Here is a 19,700-nt window from a genome sequence, read left to right on the forward strand (position 1 = left end):
ACAGAGATGAAATCGCTGTCCTCTGAGCTCGCGTATCACCGCCGGCCCACACTAGGCCAGTGTGTTCCTTGGCGTCCCACGCAGGGACCTGCCTGTGACTTTCCGGGCTGTGCAGTGCCTTCTGACGCCAGCCCCCCATATCCGGGGGGGTCAAAATGGCCGTTATCAGCAACATGACGAGAGCCCTAGTATCAGACCAGGAGTGATGTGTCCTCCTGCCCAAGGGCGCAACAGAGGCCGTAGATCCTCAGTCACACCAAGGGAAGTCCGATCTACATACTTCCTCGTGACGCAAGACAGACTGTTGTCGACATGTCTTGAATTGATGGGACCCAACAGGGTTATGAAGTTCATGCTCTGCTCTACAGCACTTCCTGCCGTACCTGAGGGGCAAGCACATTCTCATACGTTCGGGCAACACCTCGACCGTGTATCATGTAAGTCATCGGGCGGGGCCACGTTTGCTTGGCTGCCGTAGGTGTCTATGGACCCCCTGACTTGTGCAGCCCCCCCCCCCCCCCCCCCCGCCTGATCAGCCTATGGGCAAGTTATCTAAGTGGAGAGCGGGACTACATGGTAGGCTCTCTCCCATTAAAAGCTTCCATGAGGGGAGCGGTACCCCATCCAATGGTGGTGAACACTAATCAGAGGCTACCTCGGCAGAGCGGAGGTGGACCTCCTCACCCTAGAGTCGCTGACTCGCTAACCTCTCCGGTTCTCGCTAACGGAGACATCCAGCCCTCCGGGCCAGGACGCAATGGTCCGATGGTTTCATAGAACCTGAACGCCACAAATGGCTGTCAGCCCGCAGGCCTTCATGCCACATAGCCAGTATGAACAGAACGACCTGCATCGTTCCTGACACACATGGCCCTAACTAGGCCACCGCCCACAGGGCACTATCCTTTTAAATGCGCACTGGCCAGAGGCACTGCATATGCCTTGCCACTGCCTCTGATACGACCAGCGCTTCAGAGAGTTCTTTAGGAGGGTCACACCATTCTTCTGGTTCCCCCCCTCCAGCCAAGAAGTACTTGGTTTCCTCTGCTGAACAGACCCAGTCGGAGGACGCCATGGCGTCTCCCCGACAGAGGTCTCCTCAACTGGGAGGCGGTCGGATATGGCATTCAAATGCTCGACGCCCCCAACTGTGCGTTTGGCCGCTGGCAGCCCTGAACCGCTGCCGAGCAGCTGTGTGGAACCAGCCAGGCATGCCACCCTGAATTCAAGGGTGCCATGACATCCATCAGACTACGGTACGATAACCGATGGAATCTAATTCCAACTGACGTGAGGGTCAGAGCAAAGACCTAGTGCGCTGCTCTGCCTACCTTTCTGGCGTTCCGCAGTCCCTCCTAGACGAGGGCCGATCTCCTACTCTAAAAGCATAAGTAGGGGAAATATCATGTCGATATGCTAGAATCAATATCGCACAGCCACAGTGGGGAGCCACAGTCTGGTGTCCCTCTTCCTGATGGGGGCTCTGAGGTTGCATCCCCTACGAGCCCTGAGAACTCCGGCACAGGCTCTTCCCTAGTGCGGCATGGTCTATACAGGCCTCCCTTTGAGCCCTTGGCACGGGCGGAGTTTAGAGGGTCATGGAAGACTGAATTCTTCCTGGCCATTACCTCAACGTAGCGTGTCAGTGAGCGGCACGCCCTGTTTGTCAGTGACTTGCGTCTGAAGCAAAGCTCAGACGGCCTGAGTGTCTCTGTGGCCAAACACAGTGTTCCTCCTGAGGGTGCTGTCACATACACACCTCAACCAGCCTATACGGCTAGCACAGTCTTGCCCTCCACCAGGAGAGTGGATTGACAAGCGGGAACTATTGCGCCCAACGTGGGACCTGCGAGCCGCTTGTTAGACCTGCCACATGCATTCGGCGGTCAGAATGGCTGGTCCGTTGTGACGATGGCCCTTTCAAAGGCGGTGCTCTCTCCAGACAGCGCCCGCCCCACACTATTGTGGATGCCATTAACCACGCGTATGGGGCGAGTAATCGTACCCTACCATTTTGCGTGAGGTGCCACTCTAACGGGAGCGTCCCCACATCATGGGCTGCCCCGAGGGAAGTACCCCTGGAATATATCTGCCGCTGCCTCATGGGCATCACAGCGAGTTTTCTATGTTCCACTGGGTGAGTGTTGCCACTCCCCACCCGCTGGACGTGGTCCTCTTACGAGAGTCCTCCGATTCTACTCCTTATGGCTTGGGATCAGGATTCCTCGTGACTTTGCTGGTATAAGTCATTCAGTGCTTAAGCACCGCCTCTGGCGGTCAGCAGGGACGAAATAGAACGTAAGTTACGTATATAACTATGGTTCTATGAGTCCCGAATGACCGCCAGAGCACTCTTGTCACTCAGAATCCTCGTGGTCTCGCAAGAAGATTCTGTAGGGACTGAACCCCTGTAGACTGCCGGAAGATATAGACGACTCCGGGTCATCATGGGGTCAAAATTGACATTGTTGGTATAAAATACTCGACGGCGCATGCGCGAAGGGACGTATTCAGTGCTTAAGCACCGCCTCTGGCGGTCATTCGGGACTCATAGAACCATAGTTACATACGTAACTTACGTTTTAGTCGACTAAATATCATAGGATTTTAGTCGACTAAATTGTATTTTGGCGGGCCTTGATGCCGTCGTAATGACTGTTTTTACACTTGCTGAAAATAGCCGTTCTACAAGCTCACACCGCGTTGTAAGCGCTGTGAGCTTGTAGATCGGCTATTTTCAGCATGCAACCAAGTGTAAACGACTTATACTGGATCTCTTGTCCACTAGTCCCTTCCTAACATTTTTGTCTAGTTTTCATTTGTTGACGAAATTGTCTTAGTTTAGTCTTAGTTTTAGTCATCATAGCTTAGTTTTCATTTCGTTTCCATTTAGTTTTCGTCAGTGGAAAAAGGTAGTCGACGGACATTTTTCGTCTTAGTTTTAGTCAACGAAAACAACACTGCCGCTAGCCCCTCCTATGCCCAGCTTTGTGTGTCTGTGTGTGTACCGTACCACGTAGTGATGATTTGATTGGCTGAGCACGGAATGTGATGTAGGACGATGTAATGTTGAAGAGTGCTCCTCACTTCACACAAGTGTGATTTCTTTATATTCACTCTAGAATTAGCAGGCCAATTTCACTGCTATATTAGCCAAGGTTTGCAATGAGAATTTGTGGCATTGTCATTAAGATAAGCACGGGCCAATGACACCTACCCAATATATATCATTCTCTATTCGTAATATAATATATAAATAAGTAGTCTATATAGCCTGTCAGGATTTTATGTCCTTAGCTTGTCTTGCTTGGCACAAGTTGTATGCAAAGTATTAAGACAAAGATACTCTCAATAAAAGCTACACTAGGTCACTCTTGTTTTATATTTTATTAAGACAAAGATACTCTCAATAAAAGCTACACTAGGTCACTGTTGTTTTATGATGCTAAGCTCCCTGTTCTCGTTCTCACAGCCTACTCCAAGTTATGCTCCCAGCTCTCCTCGTCCAACTTCCTGGGAGCCGACTCGTTCTACGTGCGCGTCAATCTGGACATGGATCCCCACGGCGATCCGCCCTGCTTCGGGGCGCGCTGCGATGACATCGTGCACGTGACAGACACGCGCTACAACGGACGGTACCAGTGGCGCTGTTCCCTGGTGGAGCCGCGCACGGCCAAGCCCCTGCAGGCGGGGGCCATGCCCAACTACAACAGGTGCAGTACAGGGAGCGGTTCCCAAACCTTTCAGCCCGTGACCCAGGGGTGGGCAACTTGGACCATGGAGAGGGCCACTATACACTGACACCACGCTAGACAGGAACGCCCAAAAACGTCACATCCGGTTTTAGCCTGGGGTAAGAATTTTCTATGGCTGCCAATGCAACTTGGTCCAATCCTTAATCACATACGGACAAACATCTATGCCGATGCTATCTAACTTGCGGAGGTAGCGTGCCTTGTCCACGGGCAACAGATCTTTCAACGTATGGCATTGCAAATACGTTTGATAATCGCTACTCTGCTCAATATTGTTTTGAAAATGCCGCAAATTGCATTGCAGTGAACGAGCGCAAATCACAACTTCCCCCGGTTGTGGGCGGAGTCACAGTTTGAGGCGCTGTTTACGCGCCGTGGTGTCAGTGTATATTTCCACACTCACTCCAAAGGGCCGCATTGCATATTACTGTCATAGCAAAAATAGCCGATCTACAAGCTGCGACGCGTTTTGAGCTTGTAGATCAGCTATTTTTGCTATATTTGAATTGAAATACTGAATTATTTTTTGCTTTTTTTTTTATTAGAAACCTGAAAAGTAACCTTTTTATTGATTTTCAAATGGATTTAGTTTTAGTTATGATAACTTTATGAACTAAATACAAATTGTGCACAAAAAGACAATACTACTAATACTAGTCGTTAAGTACTAGTCATTTAATACTAGTCATTAAGTATAATTAAAGCAGGTCATGTTTGCATGTTTGGAATTGCAACAGCTGAAATCAATACTATATCAGTATTCTGATATTAACCTGCGGGCCACATTAAGTGAAGGTGGGGGAAGCCGCCAGTTGCCCACCTCTGCCGTGACCCAAAACAGAAATTGGATATTCGCCCGGGACCCAAACTAGTGAACACCACATTCTGCCTTGTGTGGCTATGTTCACAAAGTGCACAGTTGCACACATACAGCAGTAACTTACTCTCCATAGCTAAATATTGATCATAGGGGTAAGACAACTCCCCTCTCTGCAGTCTATAGGGCTCCCTTTTCGTCACCGCTAAACCCCTTATCCCTAAACTTCTTTGCCTTTTTTTTATTATTTTGAAAAACATTTTTGAATAGTTCAACTAGCCAATCTACATTGACACGTTGTGAGCTTGTAGACTGGCTAATTTTAACTATTCAAAAATGTTTCGCAAAATAGTAAAAAAAAGGCAAAGCAGGTTAGGGATAAGGGGTTTAGCGGTGACGAAAATGGAGCCCATATGTCCCTTTATGAGCAGGCGACACTAAAACAGGCTCAAAACATTGTCAGTGTCGTTACCCATGTTTTAAATGGCGAGTTTGTACTTCCGCCCTCTGGGAGAAGATACAAAGAAGTGGAAGTACATCAGATTTAAAAAAATCGTTTGTACCAGCATCAACTGAGATGCTGAACGAGGCTCTGAAACAGCAGTAACTGTGTGAGGCTATGATTATCCACATCATGTTTGCAATGGTGTAATGTTGTGTCTCCCTCTGTGTAATGTATTTTTGTTTGTCATTGATGTTGTTTTATGTGTGGCTGTAGCTGGGGTGAAAGCCCAAGACAAATTTCCCTTGTGGACAATAACGTTTACCTTGACCTTGAACAGGTCGGCCATTCTGTTACTAGACCCTTACAGTACATCTTGTTTGTCCCATTTAGGCCTGACGTCGAAATAAATAAAAACGTTTGCTCTGAAAGAATATATATTCAAAGATTTGTGCCGCATTTTTACGATTTTTCAAAAAATAGCAGACCTACAAGCTCGTAGCGCGCCACTCGGTGGCGCGCTATGAGCTTGTAGATCTGCTATTTTTCAATAGCTAAAGTATAACATAATGCTTAGTTAAAACACCAAAAGGGGTTCCCGCCCAGAATGGGTCATACAGTATAGTGTAGAACTTTTCCACTGGTCACAGCCATGACTACAATGAGCATAGTAACATTCCCACCCCTGATTCAAATAGATGAATTAAAAGCTAATACATCTGCTGTGTGGAGTTTGCATGTTCTCCCCGTGTCCCCTAGGGTAGGTACCCTCACAAAAAACATGCAGTAATCCTGGTCTCTAAACTGCCTCCCCCTGGCCAGCCGGTGCGCCTAATGGAGGGGAAAGGAACTGGTTGGAATAACGTGTTCCTTCCACGCGTTACGTCCAACCAGGGAAACTCCCCCCTGTCAGGTGTAAAGGAGCAACTTGGACACTCAGGCATGAAGGAAGCATGAGTTCAAGTCCATTGCTCTCCCCTAGTCCCCCATATATGGGGACTAGGTCGGCGGAGGGTGTGTAGAGACCAGGATCACATTAGATAATTGACACAGGGGTGAAAACGGGGTTACAAAATCGTGGGATAAAAATTTGTTTAAAAAAAAGAAAGCTGGCCTGGGCCATGGCTCAGTGGTCCAGGCACCTTGGCTGGTAATCCAGTCTGGCAGTGTGCCGCGGGTTCGACTCCCGATCCCGACGGCCTTTACTGCATGTCTTCCCCCCATCTCTCTCCCCATTTCCTGTCAGCCTACTGTCTGTCCCTCCATGAAAAAAATATAAAATAAAGGCAAAAGCCAAAAGAAAAAGAAAAAGAAAAAGAAAGAAAGCTAATACATTGCAACATAATGGTGTGTGGATTGTGAGAGTACAATAATTCATTTGGATTATTCCTCATCTGTTTTAGAGCCCAGCAGTTGTTGCTAGTGAGACTAAGAACCATGGCCTTGGAGCAGAAACCCTTTAAAAGGAAGGTGGTAAGTCTAATGCCAACTATATCTCATATTAGCTTCATGCTCATGATAATTGTCATTAACCCATTTAAGCATGACGTTGAAATTTAAAAAATAAATCTTCTAAATATTTTCAAGATTTTTCAAAAATAGCAGACCTACAAGCTCGTAGATCTGCTATTTTTCAATAGCTAAATTATAACATAATGTTTAAAACACCAAAAGGGGTTCCCACCCAAAATGGGTTAACTACTTGTTGCGACGGTAGGACGCAGATTACTATGAAAACCTGGAAAACATGTCAGTCTGTCAGTGACTCCGTCACGCCACCATATATGGCCGTCAGTCCGTCACGCCTCGTGACAGGCTCCATATATGGCCGTTTATTTATAATAAATGTGGTCATCATATAATCACAGCTTATAAGACTGCTAACCATTCATATGTCTCTCCATTCCTACATGTAGCTGTCAAAGAAAATGCCCGGGCGCATACGATTGGTCAAAGCTGCGGCTCCCAGCTGTCAAGGGATTGGTTCCTCACCGCAAGTCGTGTACACACTTAGCCACCGTAAGCTCCGCCCATAATATTGTCATGATTAAACATTGAACCATGTGATAACCAGGCCCGAACGGAATACGCGGCCGCGGTGTTCCGATGAAAACGCCGCAGATTTTCCGCGGAAATTTAACCCGTTCATGTTGTAGTTTACTTTACCCAGGACAGCATAATATTAACCAGTGGATGCATCCCGCCCCTCCCTCCTCCCCTCATTCTCTACTGCTGACTAATATGTTGGAGGCTCTGGACGAGAATATTTAATATAGCTTTATATCAAAACTTCAAAAGCTGTCGGAAGTCTTTTTTTTTCAAGTGCCGTATCTGTTACCTTCGCTGCCCTGACTGCATGGCTGGCTGTCACTAGTGTCCAAATGCCGGTGGTCGCATATTGCTCGCGCTCGTGCACAACGCAACAAACAAACTTCGGGAGAGAACGCAAGCACTTTTCATGGCCACGGACAACGAGAGCACAGTCTAACTGAGGGAGGGAGAGTGAGAGCTGTTTCTGTTTGTGGCATGACGTGCTGCGAGCTCACAGATCTACGCTTCATGCAACGAATGTACCCGTACGTTTGTTCTATTAAAGGGTAGATCGCTACCGTTTGGGGGCTTAGCAGCCCCCCAGACGGTAGCCGATCTAGCCTTATAGAACGAACGTACCGATATGCTGTGAGCCTAGCCTGTTGCTAACGCGACCCCCCTCCTCTCTCTCTCTCTGCGTATCTCTCTCTCTCGCGCGCGCGTCTCTCTCTCTCTCTAACGCAACTCTCTAACGCGACTCTCTCTCCCCCGTTGAAGTTGCAATAGTTGGATCACTGCAGTGTTGCACTGTTCATATTAGCTGCTTTGATATTATAGGAAATGGCCTACCATACATTTTTTATTTTACATTTTATGTTATTAGTATTTGCATCTGAACTTGTCATCAGCCTAACTGTAGGCATAGATACATACCATACCATAGCCTATTTGAATAATAATAAATAGGATAGTAAATAGGACCAGATTTGACTGAGGGACTGCCATTGGATTTCTTTTCATGTCATATGAAAGCAGGGAATCATAGTTTAAAATGGATGTTGATTTTATTATGGTATTTGCCATAGGCAATATGCCAATATTGTTATAAAAAAACGTTAAAATGACCAGTGAGCACCATGCAACTGCACTTTTTAATATTTTATGAGGACTTGGTTTCAATAAATGAGTCCAGTACATTTTACAGGGTGCTGTCTAACAGACCCAAAATGTGATTTATTCATTATGATCTGTTTGAAAAGTAGAAATATAGGCCTCCTTCTTATAGCTGCCTCCTTCCAATAAAAGCCCGGTATCAGAATCGGTTAAGACAAATAAAAGCCCCGGATTATAAATGAGGATTTACGGTAGATCTTAATTACTTTGTTGTGGTACTTTAAGGTTTATTTGGCATATTTAGAGTTATTTTTGCTCTAAACACATTGATTATAGTCCTGGATAACTGTCTAAAACCTTCAAAGAAAAAAAAAACACTCCGCAGAATCCCGCAGATTTTCCTCCGGAGTCACCGCAGAAAAACAGAAAAAAACCCGCAGATTTCGTTTGGCCTTAGTGATAACTATTCATGTGAATACAGATGAAGATATTTTGTGTTTGACATGTGCCTCTGTATTTGTGGCTGTGGGTTCGAACTTTGTGCACAGCAGAGATGGGCAACTTTGACAATGGAGAGAGCCGGGTGCAGTACTTAGTCTAGACAGTTTTTGGTTTAGACTAGTCATTGGTTAGACCAGACCAAGGGGCCAGTGAGGCTATTCAACGTTGAAGCTCTGGGCCCTAGTGGTAGAAGGAGGGACTACAGGCGGACCCGTGGATTCATGACCGGGAAACCCCGTGCAGCTGGGCTTTAACATTGAGCGCTCGGTTGCACTTCCGCATTTGACCACCAAAATTTGGTGGTCAAATGCGGAAGTAGACGTTCTGAGACGGTACTTCCGGCAGTCTTCCGGGTGCTTCAAAACGCCACTGAGCAACTTCCACTGACATGAATAGCTGGGGGGGCGGAGCTTCGCGCCAGTTCAGTCTCTATCCTTTTATATACTCTATGGACCAGACCAGTCATTAGTCCTACAACTACAACCTATCTCAAACCCTCACCCTAAACCTATAACCTCCCACGGGGCAGCACACCTAAACCTAACCTTAACCCATGTCTAACCAATGACTAGTCTAAACTAAGTATGCACCCCGAGAGGGCCACTATGCTGTATTTCCACACTCACTCCAGAGGGGCCACATTGCAAATTACTGCCGTAGTTTTGAGCTTGTTGATCAGCTATTTTTGCTATCTTTGAATTGGAATCCTGAAAAGTATATATATTTTTGAGTGGTGTAAACCACTCCAACAACTGGCTTTGTTTTGAGTGGTGTAAACCACTCCAACAACTGGCTTTGTTTTGAGTGGTGTAAACCACTCCAACAACTGGCTTTGTTAGTTTACGTGTCCACGTGTCCACGTGTTTGTTCGTACCAAAAAAATGAGCATGGTTGCTATGGTCACTCAGTTCACACGGGTGTGATTTCATTACGTCAGACATTACGTCAGACCACAGCTGATCAGGCTATATAATACCTTACACCACTCAGTTCACACGGGTGTGATTCTTTTTAAATTTCAAATGCATTTAGTTATAGTGAACTAAATACAAATACATTGGACATAAAAAAAGATACAACATTTTAATTTACTGGTAATTGGCTGAAATCAATAATATATCAATGTTCGGATATTAAGCCCCCGGGCTGTCAGTTACGTACGCATGTATGGTGTACAGTATATATATACACACACACACACACACACACACACACACACACACACACACACACACACACACACACACACACACACACACACACACACACACACACACACACACACACACACACACACACACACACACACACACACACGTGTCAGCATCTGTCTTTCTTCCCAGGTCACGAGGAGCACTTGATCCCTTACAGTCTGGTCCAACCGGTTCAAGTTCAGTCTAAGAGGCCGGTCATCTTTTCTCCCTCGTTGCTTTCCCGTGGGCTGATAGAGAGACTGCTGCAGCCCGCAGAGTCTGGGCTGGACTTCAACACATGCCCACCAGGTGCACGCACGCACGCACGCACACACTTACGCACGCACACAGGAGCTTACACGTGCACTTGTACAGAGTGCACGTGTACAGTCAACTAACCCATTTTGGCGGGAACCCATTTTGGTGTTAGCATTATGTTATGCTTTAGCTATTTAAAAATAGCAGATCTACAAGCTCATAGCGCGCCACCGAGTGGCGTGCTACGAGCTTGTAGGTCTGCTATTTTTGAAAAATCGAAGAACGACTGACATAGAAACATAGCTTTTTCAGAAAACTGTCAGACATTTTTTGAATCTGATCTCAGGTCAAAATGGGCTAAAGTGTTCTTTGCACCTTGTGTGTTTTGCAGAGCCCATCCCGGTCTCAGAACAACATGATAAGAGGGTCTTCCGGTTACACTCGTACTCGTCCACTCCAGAGCAGGCTTTGGGGGTGCGGCTTCAGACAATACAGGATGTCATCAGTCAGGTACTGACCATTAAGAGACATTCAAGGGGATTTTGTTTTTTTAAATGTTTTTTTTTTGTGGCTTTCGCCTTTATTTTATATTTTTATGGAGGGACAGACAGTAGGCTGACAGGAAATGGGGAGAGAGATGGGGGGGAAGACATGCAGTAAAGGCCGTCTGGATCGGGAGTCGAACCCGCGGCACACTGCCAGACTGGATTACCAGCCAAGGTGCCTGGACCACTGAGCCATGGCCCAGGCCGGGATTTAGTTTTTTACTTACTTACTTAGGCTTTTAAATTCCCACTTATGCAGCACTAAGTCTATGCACTGGAATACTTGTAGGCTCAAGTTGAGACTGAGGGCCTGTGTGTGTGTGTGTGTGTGTGTGTGTGTGTGTGTGTGTGTGTGTGTGTGTGTGTGTGTGTGTGTGTGTGTGTGTGTGTGTGTGTGTGTGTGTGTGTGTGTGTGTGTGTGTGTGTGTGTGTGTGTGTGTGTGTGTGTGTGTGTTCACTCACAACGCGTCACGCTTGTGAGTGAAATCAATCATTATGACGGCATCAAAAATACATTTCAGTCGACTAAATCAACCGTAGATTTAGTCGACTAAAATCTTATGATGTTTAGTCGACTAAAACTAGACTAAGACATGTCAGACAATGTCGGGGACGGTGGTGGCTCAGGGGTAGAGTGCCTGGATGGCAACCGCAAGGTTGCCAGTTCGAACCCGGGCTCCCCCAGAGTCACTGTCGAAGTGTCCTTGAGCAAGACACTGAACCCCTAATTGCTCCCGATGTGCTGATTGGTGCCTTGCATGGTTTTCCGCTGCCATCGGTGTATGAACTTTTGTGTGAATGGGTGAATGTAATGCACAATCTCTGTAAAGCGCATTGGATAAAGGCGCTATATAAATGCACCATTTACCATTTACAAGACAAATGAATGAAACCTATTCAAAAGACTAAATGACTAAAACTCAAATAAAAATGTGCTGCCAAAAACAACACTGTTGACACCCACTGCTTAGTGTACATCACTACTGTACTTCATCTATGTTCTCCATTTCTACCTCTGTCTCTGAATGTCTCTCTCTCTTTCTACATCTATGTTCTTCTCCATTTATACCTCTGTCTCTGAATGTCTCTCTCTCTTTCTACATCTATGTTCTTCTCCATTTCTACCTCCATGTCTCTGAATGTCTCTCTCTCTTTCTACATCTATGTTCTTCTCCATGTCTCTGAATGTCTCTCTCTCTTTCTACATCTATGTTCTTCTCCATTTCTACCTCTGTCTCTGAATGTCCCTCTCTCTTTCTACATCTATGTTCTTCTCCATGTCTCTGAATGTCTCTCTCTCTTTCTACATCTATGTTCTTCTCCATTTCTACCTCTGTCTCTGAATGTCTATCTCTCGTTCTACATCTATGTTCTTCTCCATTTCTACCTCCATGTCTCTGAATGTCTCTCTCTCTTTCTACATCTATGTTCTTCTCCATGTCTCTGAATGTCTCTCTCTCTTTCTACATCTATGTTCTTCTCCATTTCTACCTCTGTCTCTGAATGTCCCTCTCTCTTTCTACATCTATGTTCTTCTCCATGTCTCTGAATGTCTCTCTCTCTTTCTACATCTATGTTCTTCTCCATTTCTACCTCTGTCTCTGAATGTCTATCTCTCGTTCTACATCTATGTTCTTCTCCATTTCTACCTCCATGTCTCTGAATGTCTCTCTCTCTTTCTACATCTATTTTCTTCTCCATTTCTACCTCTGTCTCTGAATGTCTCTCTCTCTTTCTACATCTATGTTCTTCTCCATTTCTACCTCTGTCTCTGAATGTCTCTCTCTCTTTCTACATCTATGTTCTTCTCCATTTCTACCTCTGTCTCTGAATGTCTCTCTCTCTTTCTACATCTATGTTCTTCTCCATTTCTACCTCTGTCTCTGAATGTCTCTCTCTCTTTCTACATCTATGTTCTCCATTTCTACCTCTGTCTCTGAATGTCACTCTCTCTTTCTACATCTATGTTCTTCTCCATTTCTACCTCCATGTCTCTGAATGTCTCTCTCTCTTTCTACATCTATGTTCTTCTCCATTTCTACCTCCATGTCTCTGAATGTCTCTCTCTCTTTCAGGACAAACACTGTCTGTTGGAACTGGGGCTGGCCAGCGTGGAGGGTCTTCTGAGACAGGGAGTTTACCCCATCGTCATCCATATCCGACCTAAGAGCAAAAAGCACAAGAAACTGAGGTAGAGCTCCATCTGTGACATTTTTTTGTTCTTCCTGTGTTCAAACAGACGTGTTTGCAAGAAGAGCACAGAAGAGTACAGTTTAATACAAATGGAATGCTAAGAGGGCTGAACCCAAGAAACTATGGCTTGTTGTTTCCATTGGGGTCCTATGTAGTGACAGACAGATATATACAGGCGGCTGTGGCTCAGGAGGTAGAGCAGGTTGTCCAATGATCCCTGGGTCGGCGGTTCGAATCCTGGCTCTTCCTGTCCACATGTCGAAGTGTCCTTGGGCAAGACACTGAACCCCACATTGCCTCCAATGAGTTGGTTGGCGCGAGCTCGCCACCATTGGTGTGTGAATGTGGGAAGTGAGGATGCTGGCGTCGACTGTTCGCTGCTTCACCTCCCAATGACAGTGACGACTGAACCATTGTAAAGTGCTTTGAGCACTTGGAAAAGCGCTATAAAAATGCAAATTATTATTATACAATACAATGTAAAAACATCATAAACAGTGCTAAAAGAAAAATATGTACAGTAAACAGTTTGATTTGATTCGTGGAGCTCCCTCTGGTGTTATGTTTGTGGACGTCTTTAACGTTTTTGAAGTCGACAGGTACACGGGTGTCTTTGTGATGTAGGCCTAGTAGTGTATCTTGTAGACCAGGCCCACTGCAAGTTACTGTACCCTGAGCCATCCCACCAGACCAGGCCCACTGCAAGTTACTGTACCCTGAGCCATCCCACCAGACCAGGCCCACTGCACGTTACTGTACCCTGAGCCGTCCCACCAGACCAGGCCCACTGCACGTTACTGTACCCTGAGCCATCCCACCAGACCAGGCCCACTGCACGTTACTGTACCCTGAGCCGTCCCACCAGACCAGGCCCACTGCACGTTACTGTACCCTGAGCCATCCCACCAGACCAGGCCCACTGCTACAGTTACTGTACCCTTACTGTACCCTGAGCCATCCCACCAGACCAGGCCCACTGCGAGTTACTGTACCCTGAGCCATCCCACCAGACCAGGCCCACTGCACGTTACTGTACCCTGAGCCATCCCACCAGACCAGGCCCACTGCTACAGTTACTGTACCCTGAGCCATCCCACCAGACCAGGCCCACTGCACGTTACTGTACCCTGAGCCATCCCACCAGACCAGGCCCACTGCTACAGTTACTGTACCCTGAGCCATCCCACCAGACCAGGCCCACTGCGAGTTACTGTACCCTGAGCCATCCCACCAGACCAGGCCCACTGCAAGTTACTGTACCCTGAGCCATCCCACCAGACCAGGCCCACTGCAAGTTACTGTACCCTGAGCCATCCCACCAGACCAGGCCCACTGCTACAGTTACTGTACCCTGAGCCATCCCACCAGACCAGGCCCACTGCTACAGTTACTGTACCCTGAGCCATCCCACCAGACCAGGCCCACTGCTACAGTTACTGTACCCTGAGCCCTCCCACCAGACCAGGCCCACTGCTACAGTTACTGTACCCTGAGCCATCCCACCAGACCAGGCCCACTGCTACAGTTACTGTACCCTGAGCCCTCCCACCAGACCAGGCCCACTGCAAGTCACTGTACCCTGAGCCATCCCACCAGACCAGGCCCACTGCGAGTTACTGTACCCTGAGCCATCCCACCAGACCAGGCCCACTGCAAGTTACTGTACCCTGAGCCATCCCACCAGACCAGGCCCACTGCAAGTTACTGTACCCTGAGCCATCCCACCAGACCAGGCCCACTGCAAGTTACTGTACCCTGAGCCATCCCACCAGACCAGGCCCACTGCACGTTACTGTACCCTGAGCCATCCCACCAGACCAGGCCCACTGCTACAGTTACTGTACCCTGAGCCATCCCACCAGACCAGGCCCACTGCAGGTTACTGTACCCTGAGCCATCCCACCAGACCAGGCCCACTGCTACAGTTACTGTACCTGAGCCATCCCACCAGACCAGGCCCACTGCAGGTTACTGTACCCTGAGCCATCCCACCAGACCAGGCCCACTGCTACAGTTACTGTACCTGAGCCATCCCACCAGACCAGGCCCACTGCAGGTTACTGTACCCTGAGCCATCCCACCAGACCAGGCCCACTGCACGTTACTGTACCCTGAGCCATCCCACCAGACCAGGCCCACTGCTACAGTTACTGTACCTGAGCCATCCCACCAGACCAGGCCCACTGCTACAGTTACTGTACCCTGAGCCATCCCACCCCTAGCAAAATGAGGAGCGCTTGGATGAGTATAGTAGCCAAGATGTATTGCACATTACAATTAAATTATAAATATATTAATTTAATGTCAAGTGTGAGCATTACCTATAGAGCGTCGCAGTCCCGCCCCTTACCATGGACCAGGAAATGATTCTCCGTTCATTTTCCTCATAGACATTTCAGAAAGTATTTATTTAAAGACGTTTACGCCGCGGACAAAGCCAACTCGAGTCGTGACAAATCATGACAACAAACACAATTTTTGGGGGCGAAAAAATTATTAGAAAGAAGAAAAAAACGGCAGGTTACAACACTTTTTTGTTGTTTTTCTTCTTTGTAATTATTTGTTTGGTCCAAAATATTGTTTGTGTTGTCATGAGTTGTCACGACTCGAGTTGGCTTTGTCCGTGGCGTAACCGTCTTTAAATAAATACTTTATGAAATGTCTATGGGAAAAATGCATTGGGTTTCATTTCCTGGTCCATGGTAGGGGGCGGGACTGCGACGCTCTATAAGCCTTAGAAGAAAAGATAACAATGTTAAAATGTAAAAATATAAGTTAAAAAATAAGTTTGAAGTGAATGAATAAAATTAAATTACATGAGGATGCATCTGTCACCTCATAGCTTTTAGCATCTTACCATTATTTTAAACTTTAGCTGTTGAAAAATAACAGATCTACAAACTGCCATTTTTAAGAAATCGTGTGCAATTCTTTCCCAGCAAACGTTTTTTTATTTTTGATTTATTTTTTGGCTTTTCTGCCTTTATTGATAGTAAGTGAAGACAGGAAAGAGGGAGAGAGAGAAGGGGAGAGACATGCAGCAAAGGTCATCGTGAACAGGACTCGAACACGCGACGCGCTGTCAGGCCAAAGCCTATAATTATGTGGCATGCACCTGGACCACTAGGCCAGCGGGCGCTAGCCTGAGCCTCTCCAGACCGAATCAGCCGTTGGCAAAAAAAAATTGCCTGCCGGCGGATTACGGTCTGGAGAGGCTCAATTGTACGCCCATTTCCTACACCAGAGAACTGGTGTGGCCAATCGGGACACGGTATGCAATATGGGCGGGCTTTGGTACAGTGACGTTCAATGCTTGAGACCTTTGACTGACAGTAGCTCTGACCAATTGCGTCAAAGAGAAAATGTTTGAACCCGCCCCCCGGGAAACAAGATCCATTCCATACACAGCATCTCCAGACTGAAATACCACACGACAGTGTGATTTGAGTCTGGCTTATTAGCCAGGCTAAGCGGGCGCCCCCAGCAAATGTTTTTAACACAAATATTTGCTTCTGGGGAGGAGGGGCCCCGTCCCTGGAACAACATATTTTCAGATGGGTGGCCAATTACATAACATTTTGGAGCTCCTTGACAAGAAATAGTTCAAGAGCACCACTGATACAGAAACACAGGTTTTAAAGAAAACTGTCATGATTTAGAAGACAACATTTGTCAAATCTTTAACGGGTTAAGCAGTGTTGTTTTTGGCAGCACATTTTGATTTTAGTTTTAGTCATAGTCTCTTGAATAGTTTTCATTTAGTCTTAGTCACATTTTAGTCTAGTTTTAGTCGACTAAATGTCATAAGATTTTAGTCGACTAAATCTACAGGTGATTTAGTCGACTAAAATGTGTTTCGGCGGGCCTTGATGCCGTCGTAATGGCTGATTTTATACTTTTATACTATACCAAGCTTGTAGATCTGCTATTTTCAGCATGCAACAAAGTGTAAAATGACTTGTCTTTTACTTATACTGGATCTCTTGTCCAATGTCCACTAGTCCCTTCCTAACATTTTACTCGAAATTGTCAACATATTTAGTCTTAGTTTTAGTCATCATAGCTTATAGTTTTCATTTAGTTTCCATTTAGTTTCCGTCAGTGAAAAAAGGTAGTCGAACATTTTTCGTCTTGGTTTTAGTCGACGAAAACAACACTTTAACACTTCTTTTCTCTTTTCCAGGAAGTTGTTTCCGCGGTGTTGGGAGGAGGCTGTTATGGAGGACGTGTGTCAGGTGGAGGAGCTCCAGTTGGAGACTCTGCCGCTGCTCTACCACACCCTGGAGCCCAGCGCCTGGAGCTGCACCGACGAGCTGCTCCAGGCCATACGCACTGCAATACACAGCCAGCAGAGGGCAGTGGCCTGGGTCGAACTGGACAGGCTCCAGTAGAACAATCAATAGAACATTTGCAGACCGTGGCCATGTTTCCATCAGAGTTTGGAAGCACTCGTTTTCTGTAAAGCAATGTCCTGCTGCCTCTTGCATTATGTGCTAATTCAAAACGGGTGGTACACAGGGCAGTTGAGTGATATCTAACGAGCACTTCCAAACTCCAGCACTTCAAGGTTCAAGGTTTCTTTATTTTGTCTCCCGAGGGAGAAATTTGTCTTGGACCCCAAGGACCCGCCCTGCAGCATACAATACAATACAATACAATACAATACAATACAATACAATACAATACAATACAATACAATACAATACAATACAATACAATACAATACAATACAATACAATACAATACAATACAATACAATACACACAATCACCTGCAAGGACACAAAGTAGCTTATAACATGTATACAGTGGTTTTTATTAAACACTTTGAGGATAGAAAGAGAATAATTCAAGCTTTCCGTACAGCTGCAATGTTTGGCACATTTTCCTTCATTGTCAATGGCATTTATTGTTTGTGTTGCGGTTTTTGAGGGGCTATATTCAGCTAAATTAGTGTAGATTTTCATCTTACAAACATTAAATTCCCATTGACAATGAATGGAGAATTTACGATGATGTACAATGATAAGTGCACCCCTCACTTCACATTTTTATACAAAGCAGTCTTTCCTATATTAAATAAAAACCTACATACAACCTGTTTAAAATGGTCAAAATTATGTTTAATAGGATCAGTTCCTTGGGGGGGAAAGATATTCTGTGCTCTGTTTCAAGTTATTTCTGCTAATTCCCATCGGAAACAGATCAGAATCAGAATCAGAATCAGTTTTATTGTCACATCACAGGTTTACAAGGTAAAGAAGTGGGTGAAATTCGTTTTTGTACATCATTCCCATCGCAACGTTAATTTCCATAGAAAGAAGAGGGGGGGGGGGGGAGAAGAAGAGGGGTGGGGGGCAAGTGGGAAGGAGATCAAAACAAGAGATCAACAGAATCTACATATTTACAAAGTACCTGAGATAATAGAAAAACTAACTAAGGTGCTTGAGCATAGCAGCAATGTATGTATACTGTGCATGTTATACTTATACTGTGCATGATATATGGACGTTAAGGTGCTTAGAGAAAAAAGAGCAATAACAACACAACAAGAGCAACAATAGAAAAACAGAAGAAAAGTCAGTGCGTTATACATGGGATTAAGGTGCAGATCATCAGTTTCCATCTGTTTTCCGCGTCTTCCTCAGTGACTCCTGCCACCTGCATCCCATCTCTCACTGCATCCTTCCATCTTCAGCATCCTTCTCCCAATGTCACCCTTTTCCCTCCTTTGCACACCTGTCCAAAGTACTATCTCGACCTTGCTTTGATCCCCAAACCTTCTAACTGGCTGCAGGGGATATATTGTAGGCTACTCGAGCATTGTGCTATATAGGAGCAATGGGACTTGAACATGGAATGTCTGTACAGAGAGACTGATCATTAGACCATTGCACCATCAGTCAGACACACACAGTCAACGTCTCCTGGTAATTGTGTGTGTTAGCCTTGTGTTAGGCTATAGTCCATGGTCCGAGACCATGGACTATAGCCTGTTGCTTTTCAGTGATTTTCGTCTTTTTTTCAAATCCTCAAAGATGGTGAAAAACGGCATGCTATAGTATGCCGTCTGAGATGGGCTATAGCCCATGGTCAAAAATGATGAAAAATGAGGATTTTAAAAAAAGACGAAAATCACTCCGAGACCATGGGCTATATATAGTCCATTGTCTCGAGTGATTTTAGTCTTTTTTTTTAATCCTCAAAAATGATGAAAAACGAGGATTTGAGAAAAAGACGAAAATCACTCCGAGACCATGGGCACATCACATCACATTATGCAGCCATATACTGTAACGTCATTCAGTCTTACTGTCATGAAATGAATGAATACATAAATAGTGTGTGTGTGTGTGTGTGTGTGTGTGTGTGTGTGTGTGTGTGTGTGCGCGCGCGAGCAGCTGGGGGGGCGTGTTTTCCTTGAGCTGCGCGCGGTGCACGGGATGCGCATGTGCATGAATTTAAGTCCTGCAGGTCGCGCCACGCCGCCTTGTGGGAAAAAACAGTAACCGCATCCACGCCAACATCCACCACGCTGCTGTAGTGTTTGTTACAACAAGAACAAGCCGTTTGTTTTAATGAATAACTCGTAATGTAACATTGAATTGACATGGACATCGAGTATATAGACTAGAGTCGTCAGTGTTTTTACCAGGCTGGTGAAAAACTAAACTAAAAAGCTGTGGAAACAGAAGTCTTCACTATCAAACTCAGGTGAGTGTTTGCAGGTGTTTCAGCTCAGTGGTTTTCAACCCTTTTCATATCAAGGTGACGGTCCATTAGTCTATATTTATTCGCCATTTGAGCCACCGACCACCATTTGATGACATTTAGCCTCTCAGACCCATTTGAC

General features: G+C 45.9%; 1 protein-coding gene across 5 annotated transcripts in view; it reads left to right on the plus strand.

The window, feature by feature from the left end:
- Positions 1–17,903, plus strand: part of LOC306936560 (caspase recruitment domain-containing protein 11) — a 51,313-nt gene extending 33,410 nt beyond the window's left edge. For 4 of the 5 annotated variants that reach the window (XM_079520119.1, XM_079520120.1, XM_079520121.1 and 1 more), the window contains exons 18-24: positions 3,473–3,713; positions 6,418–6,487; positions 6,931–7,033; positions 10,003–10,161; positions 10,502–10,620; positions 12,731–12,846; positions 17,036–17,903. In XM_079520119.1, coding sequence (XP_079376245.1) covers positions 3,473–3,713; positions 6,418–6,487; positions 6,931–7,033; positions 10,003–10,161; positions 10,502–10,620; positions 12,731–12,846; positions 17,036–17,345 — 1,118 coding nt within the window. In that variant the 3' untranslated portion in view covers positions 17,346–17,903. Of the gene's footprint in view, positions 1–3,472; positions 3,714–6,417; positions 6,488–6,930; positions 7,034–10,002; positions 10,162–10,501; positions 10,621–12,730; positions 12,847–17,031 lie in introns of all 5 variants that reach the window. The other variant, XM_079520123.1, reaches the window with a different exon arrangement.
- The last annotated feature ends 1,797 nt before the right edge of the window (positions 17,904–19,700 follow it).

The sequence above is a fragment of the Electrona antarctica genome, assembly GCF_951216825.1.
Source record: "Electrona antarctica genome assembly, chromosome: 14".
In the NCBI taxonomy this organism is placed as follows: Eukaryota; Metazoa; Chordata; class Actinopteri; order Myctophiformes; family Myctophidae; genus Electrona; species Electrona antarctica.